The 7,746-nt window shown below is 32.7% G+C and overlaps 2 protein-coding genes across 2 annotated transcripts in view; both read right to left on the minus strand.

Annotated features, from left to right (window-relative positions):
* Nucleotides 1-2,590, minus strand: part of pAbp (poly(A) binding protein) — a 44,356-nt gene extending 41,766 nt beyond the window's left edge. The window contains exon 1 of the mRNA XM_073988930.1: nt 2,219-2,590. The gene's annotated coding sequence lies outside the window, so the exon portion shown is untranslated. The remainder of the gene's footprint in view (nt 1-2,218) is intronic.
* On the minus strand, nt 2,586-6,248 carry LOC141405015 (uncharacterized). The gene is made up of 5 exons (XM_073988931.1): nt 6,033-6,248; nt 5,481-5,942; nt 5,286-5,421; nt 5,067-5,216; nt 2,586-3,015 (listed from the first exon to the last, which is right to left on the minus strand). Exons 1-5 carry the CDS (start codon nt 6,043-6,045, stop codon nt 2,679-2,681), a joined length of 1,098 nt encoding a protein of 365 aa, XP_073845032.1. The 5' UTR covers nt 6,046-6,248; the 3' UTR covers nt 2,586-2,678.
* Between the last annotated feature and the right edge of the window lie 1,498 nt (nt 6,249-7,746).

Below are 7,746 nucleotides of genomic sequence, written 5' to 3' on the forward strand. Positions count from 1 at the left end.
CGAAAAGTCATCTCCGTTGAACTTTTGTATATAGAAAAGTTATTTCCTATGAACTTTTCTATACGAAAAATCATCTCCGATGAACTTTTCTATACGAAAAATCATCTCCGATGAACTTTTCTATACGAAAAATCATCTCCGATGAACTTTTCTATACGAAAAATCATCTCCGATGAACTTTTCTATACGAAAAATCATCTCCGATGAACTTTTCTATACGATAAATCATCTCCGATGAACTTTTCTATACGAAAAATCATCTCCGATGAACTTTTCTATAAGAAAAGTCATCTACGTTGTTGTTTTTTTTTTCAATAAAAGATACCTTACTGTAAAAAGTCATCTGCGATGATCTTTTCTATGCGAAAAGTCATCTGCGATGATTTTTTCTATGCGAAAAGTCATCACCGATGATGTTTTCTATGCGAAAAGTCATCTCCGATGAACTTTTCTATGCTAAAAGTCATCTCCGATAAACTTTTCTATACGATGAACTTTTCTATGCGAAAAGTCATCTCCGATGAACTTTTCTATATAAGGAACTTATTTCGGATTAACTTTTCTATACGAAAAATCATCTCCGATGAACTTTTCTATACAAAAAATCATCTCCGATGAACTTTTCTATACGAAAAGTAATCTGAGATTCACTTTTCTATTAACTGTTCTATAAGAAAAGTCATCTCCAATGGACGATGAACTTATATATAGGAAAAAATCGCTTCCAATGAAATTTTATCTAAGAAAAGAAAATTTCATTGCGTTTTTTTGTTTTTGGAACAAAAAATTTATACATAAAATCTTATGGTACTGCTTTTGGTACAATTAACATTTACCAACACAGATGTCAATAGTGTTTTAGTACCGACTACTCATAACCACTTATGAATATTAGTAGTGTTTTATTTGTAAAGAGATTTAAGAGTTAAGTATTTTTAAAGAACGTGCAACAGTAACAGTCTAAATTTTAACTTTTGTCCTCCTAATGGCCCGGGCGGAATCGGTCCCAGTGGACAAAATGCAAGTGATGTTAAGTTTTCTTTTGAAAATACCATGTGGTTGTTGTTATAACGCGTGAGGCGCGACACACAGCTGGCCGATTTTGCCTTGACCTAAAAGGAATTTGTCCATATCCATGCAAAACTCATCTACGCGTCATCCAAAACTGTCTGCAATCGAAACAAGTGTCGTTTAGGGGCACCTCTGGGATCGGGCTGAAATTTTTACAGTAGATAGCCCTTGGCACACTGAACACAACGATATATAGCTTTCCGTACTTCCCGAAATATGGGTCTTGACTTTTTTACTTTTATCACCATTATTTTTAAAACCTATGCAATATGGGACTCGTTTTAAAGCTCACAAAGAGTACTTTCCAATGCCCCAATAATTAATAATGGTAAATTGAAAGTGTTACTAAGTAGCCGGCCTTCGGCCGGGCATTTACATTCCTATCAAGGACAAAAGTGGGCTACACGGTCAAAACACTCTTTTAAATTGAAAGTGCTCTTAAGTAGCCGGCCTTTGGCCGGGGATTTAAGATTTTCTCCTATGGACAGGGACAAAAGTGGGCTACGCAAACAAAACTTTCTTGTAAATTTAAAGTTTCCTAAGTAGCCGGCTTTGAACAGGAATTTAATACATTCTCCTATAAACAGGTGTAAAAATAGGTCGCGTGCATAAAAGTACTCTCCATAAGCTTTAAAACGATGCCCATATTGCTCACGTTAGCATTGTAATATGTGAAGACCCATATCTCGGGAAGTATAAACTTCCTCCGGAAAATTATATATCGTTGTATTCAGGATGCCAAGGGTTATCTACTTTAATAATTTCAGCCCGATCCGATAGCTTAGCTGCCACTAAACGACATTTAAGCCTTGCAATCTTTACATTTTCGTAACTTCTGGCCTATGTCTCGGGAAATGCGTCTTCCCATACAAAAAATACATGTCGTCGTGAACATGGCTGGCTTTGTCTGGCAAAAATTTCCTTCCTCTGGCAAATACAGTCAAAATTCTCTATAACGTAGCACTTGGAACTCGACAAATCACTACGTTATGGAAAACATTCCTCATAGAGAGGTTATTTTTGTTAAATTTTCCACTTGGACCTTAAAAACTACTTCGTTAGTATTCATTACAGGGAAGTTCGTTATAGAGAAGTTTGACTGTATTTTAAATTTCACTAAATATGAGGTAATATAACCAAGTTTTACCTTTAACAATTTGCAATAAATAAACATAAGATTGCAGTTCACTTCCTCTTTGGAAGAGGCATAGGACATCAAAATTCACAACACCACAGGAGAATTGGTCGACAATTTGTTGTTTTAGATTTTTTTTAATCCAAGTCAGTTATTAAATTATCTTCGAAAGCTTTCGAAGTGTTTAAAATTTTTATGCTGAGCTGGACCACGATCCACAATTATTTTTATTGACAAAATACATTAGCGGCGAATGTAAAGATATTTTTGCTTGCGAAACACCAAATTAACGAAAAAATAAGAAATATTTTTAAATTTTTTTCCGATTTGAAAAGCGAAAACGTAATTTTTCAACGACAACACACAAAAACAATGGAAATCAAAATGAAGTAAAACGCCATGGTGTTTTATTATTCTTTTTTGTTTCAAATACAAAGTACAAATTATTACAAGTGTTTTAATTTCAATATTACTACTTCTTTTTCCCCTTTTTACCTTTACCCTTTTTCGCCTGTTTACGACTTCTTTGCTTGCGGAAACGTAACCAACGACGTTGTATGGTCCTGGCTGCCCGATTCATCATAAACAGTAATATTTTTTCTTCCTGTTTTTGTTTCTCTTCCTCTTCTTTGGACCGTACAATTTTCCAATATTCCTCCTCCTCGTAACTATATTCGATCATAAATTCATCGAATTGTTTCTTTTGTTTTTCATATTCTTCTTGTAGATTCATATTTTCTATGATTTTATCACCAATTGTCTGATCGAATTTCTTGATCAGAGATTGGAGTTGAATTAGCAGTTTATTTCTGGGACGAAAAAAGTGAAAAATTATTAAACTTATAAAGTGAAGTTAGGTTAGGTTGAATTGAGATGACTTTTCTTATAGAAAAGTTCATCGGAGATGATTTTTCTTACGGAAAAGTTCATCGGAGATGACTTTTCTTATAGAAAAATTCATCGGAGATGACTTTTCTTATAGAAAAGTTCATCGGAGATGACTTTTCTTATAGAAAAGTTCATCGGTGATGACTTTTCTTATAGAAAAGTTCATCGGAGATGGCTTTTCTTATAGAAAAGTTCATCGGAGATGGCTTTTCTTATAGAAAAGTTCATCGGAGATGGCTTTTCTTATAGAAAAGTTCATCGGAGATGGCTTTTCTTATAGAAAAGTTCATCGGAGATGGCTTTTCTTATAGAAAAGTTCATCGGAGATGGCTTTTCTTATAGAAAAGTTCATCGGAGATGGCCTTTCTTATAGAAAAGTTCATCGGAGAAGGCTTTTCTTATAGAAAAGTTCATCGGAGATGGCTTTTCTTCTAGAAAAGTTCATCGGAGATGACTTTTCTTATAGAAAAGTTCATCGTAGATGACTTTTCTTATAGAAAAGTTCATCGGTGATGACTTTTCTTATAGAAAAGTTCATCGGTGATGACTTTTCTTATAGAAAAGTTCATCGGTGATGACTTTTCTTATAGAAAAGTTCATCGGAGATGACTTTTCTTATAGCAAAGTTCATCGGAGATGACTTTTCTTATAGCAAAGTTCATCGGAGATGACTTTTCTTATAGCAAAGTTCACCGTAGATGACTTTTCTTACAGAAAAGTTCATCGGAGATGACTTTTCTTATAGAAAAGTTCATCGGAGATGACTTTTCTTATAGAAAAGTTCATCGGAGATGACTTTTCTTATAGAAAAGTTCATCGGAGATGACTTTTCTTATAGAAAAGTTCATCGGAGATGACTTTTCTTATAGCAAAGTTCATCGTAGATGACTTTTCTTATAGCAAAGTTCATCGTAGATGACTTTTCTTATAGAAAAGTTCATCCGAGATGACTTTTCTTATAGAAAAGTTCATAGGAGATGAAGTTCATCGGAGACGACTTTTCTTATAGAAAAGTTCATCGGAGATGACTTTTCTTCAAGAAAAGTTCATCGGTGATGACTTTTCTTACGGAAAAGTTCATCGGAGATGATTTTTCCTACGGAAAAGTTCATCGGAGATGACTTTTCTTACGGAAAAGTTCATCGGAGATGACTTTTCTTACGGAAAAATTCATCGGAGATGACTTTTCTTACGGAAAAGTTCATCGGAGATGACTTTTCTTACGGAAAAGTTTTCTTATAGAAAAGTTCATCGTAGATGACTTTTCTTATAGAAAAGTTCATCGTAGATGACTTTTCTTATAGAAAAGTTCATCGTAGATGACATTTCTTATAGAAAAGTTCATCGTAGATGACTTTTCTTATAGAAAAGTTCATCGTGGATGACTTTTCTTATAGAAAAGTTCATCGTAGATGACTTTTCTTATAGAAAAGTTCATCGTGGATGACTTTTCTCATAGAAAAGTTCATCGTAGATGACTTTTCTTATGGAAAAGTTCATCGTAGATGACTTTTCTTATGGAAAAGTTCATCGTAGATGACTTTTCTTATAGAAAAGTTCATCGTAGATGACTTTTCTTATGGAAAAGTTCATCGTAGATGACTTTTCTTATGGAAAAGTTCATCGTAGATGACTTTTCTTATGGAAAAGTTCATCGTAGATGACTTTTCTTATGGAAAAGTTCATCGTAGATGACTTTTCTTATGGAAAAGTTCATCGTAGATGACTTTTCTTATGGAAAAGTTCATCGTAGATGACTTTTCTTATAGAAAAGTTCATCGGAGATGACTTTTCTTATAGAAAAGTTCATGGGAGATGACTTTTCTTATAGAAAAGCTCTTCGAAGATGATGATGCCTTATAGCCGATACATTTTTCTATAGAAAAGTTCATGGTTGGTGAATTAGAAAAGTTGATCGTTGATGACTTCTCCTTCGAGTTAACCCAAAAATTGTGCAAATTAATGTTCATACTTTTCATCTCTGGCAATCTTTTCCTGTTTCAAATTCTCTTTTAGGACTTTTTCATAATTTGCTTTAACATGTTCCAATTCCTCCTGCAACTCCTTTTGTTTAACAGCACTGGCGGCATGAATTTGTCGTATGCTGCGACTGGATTTAATGCTAAAAAAAAAATTTAACAAATTACCCTATTAAAGATATTATTATAATATATCGTGGCGACATACATACATCTCCTGCTTTATCTTAACATTATTATCGTATTTACGAAATGAAAGATTTTCTTCATATTTTTGAATCATTGCCTCTTTGGCTGCCATTTTCCATTGCAAATTGATGCGTTGCTTTTTCAATTGGCGTTGGGTTGCTGCAATGAATGAAAGATGCAAATTTAAATTATCTAACTATTATGAATTACAAACTTACATTGAATATTCTTTTTCACCGTTTCATTTTCATGGAATATCTCATGAATTCTCTTCTCTTTGTTCAGTTCACTTATGGCCGATTTCTTTAGACGTTGTTCGGAAATCTTTTGCAATAATTGAAATGCCTCCAACAAGGATTTATCTTGAGGTGCTAAATCGTTAAGCAAGTCCGTTATGAGTTCTAGAATGTTATAGTTTTCATGAAAGTAATCAATGATTTTTATAAGGCGATAATCCAAATATGGATCGGCATTTGGAGAGTAGTGGGATTTCTTTTCCTTAATATATTCCTTGATTAGTTTTTGACAATATTCATAATCAGTGCCATCTAAATGTTGTCTGATCGTAATGGGATTCTCAAACAGGTGTGGTAAGATCAAGGAGATTTTTAGTTTTTCAATTGATTCTGTTAGAATTCGTGAAACACTATTGACCTGGGCCATACGTTCCAAAGATAATTCTAAAGGGAAAATATGGAATAATTACTAAACAACGGCCTTTCCTTTTATCACGAATGACTTTTCCTTTTATTGAAAATTTGATCATTTACCATCATTATCCATTTCTTTGTTGTTGTTGGATGATTGTTGCTCTATCAGATGTTTTTTTTTTTTTTCAAAGAATTTCTTTCGTTATCCCAATCACTGACACTTCAAGACAAAGATAAGATTTTTAAAAATACATATAATATCCACACCTTCTTCAATAACAACTTCAAAATAGAACTTCAAAATAGATCAAATTTCAATTTGTATTCTAATAAAACAAATGGTTGCTATGGATTTTGATGTTATTGTAAACAAATTTGAAACGAAACAAAACAAGTACAGATGTATAAATCGGGAAAGAACATCAAATATTATCTATACAGGGAAGGACATACTAAAAGATAATCAGAGATGACTGTGGTTAGAGAAAAGATCATCGGAGATAACTTTTCCTATAGAAGAGGTCATCGGATATGAATTTTCTGTATAGAAAAGCTCATCGGACATGACTTTTCTAATAGAAAAGTTCATTTGAAATGACTTTTCCTGTAGAAAAGTTCATTGGAAATGTCTTTTCCTATAGAAAAGTTCATTGGAAATGACTTTTCCTATAGAAAAGTTCATTGGAAATGACTTTTCCTATAGAAAAGTTCATTGGAAATGACTTTTCCTATAGAAAAGTTCATTGGAAATGACTTTTCCTATAGAGAAGTTCATTGGAAATAATTTTTCCTATAGAAAAGTTCAATGGAAATGACTTTTTCTGTAGAAAAGTTCATTGGAAATGACTTTTTTTTATAGAAAAGTTCATTGGAAATGACTTTTCCTATAGAAAAGTTCATTGGAAATGACTTTTCTTATAGAAAAGTTCATTGGAAGCGACATTTCCTATATAAAAGATCATTGGAAATGACTTTTCCTATAGAAAAGTTCATTGGAAATGACTTTTCCTCTAGAAAAGTTCATTGGAAGCGACATTTCCTATAGAAAAGTTCTTTGGAAATGACTTTTCCTCTAGAAAAGTTCATTGGAAATGACTTTTACCAGAGAAAAGTTCAGTGGAAATGAATTTTTCCAATAGAAAATTCATTGGAAATGACTTTTCCTATAGAAAAGTTCATTGGAAATGACCTTTCCTAGAGAAAAGTTCATTGGAAATGACTTTTCCTATAGAAAAGTTCATTGGAAATGACCTTTCCTAGAGAAAAGTTCATTGGAAATGACTTTCCTTATAGAAAAGTTCATTGGAAATGACTTTTCCTATGGAAAAGTTCATTGGAGATGACTTTTCCTAGAGAAAAGTTCATTGGAAATGACCTTTCCTAGAGAAAAGTTCATTGGAAATGACTTTTCCTATAGAAAAGTTCAATGGAAATGACTTTTCCTATAGAAAAGTTCATTGAAAACGACTTTTCCTATAGAAAAGTTCATTGGAAATGACTTTCCTTATAGAAAAGTTCATTGGAAATGACTTTTACCAGAGAAAAGTTCATTGGAAATGAATTTTTCCAACAGAAAATTCATTGGAAATGACTTTTCCTATAGAAAAGTTCATTGGAAATGGCATTTCCTAGAGAAAAGTTCATTGGAAATGACTTTTCCTGTAGAAAAGTCCATTGGAAATGACTTTTCCTGTAGAAAAGTTCATTGGAAATGACTTTTCCTATAGAAAAGTTCATTGAAAATGACATTTCCCAAAAAAAAAAGTTCTTTGAAAATGATTTTTCCTATAGAAAAGTTCATTGGAAATGACTTTTCCTATAGAAAAGTTCATTA

This window comes from Musca autumnalis, unplaced genomic scaffold (assembly GCF_047663935.1).
Source record: "Musca autumnalis isolate F117 unplaced genomic scaffold, ASM4766393v1 scaffold_5, whole genome shotgun sequence".
In the NCBI taxonomy this organism is placed as follows: domain Eukaryota; kingdom Metazoa; phylum Arthropoda; class Insecta; order Diptera; family Muscidae; genus Musca; species Musca autumnalis.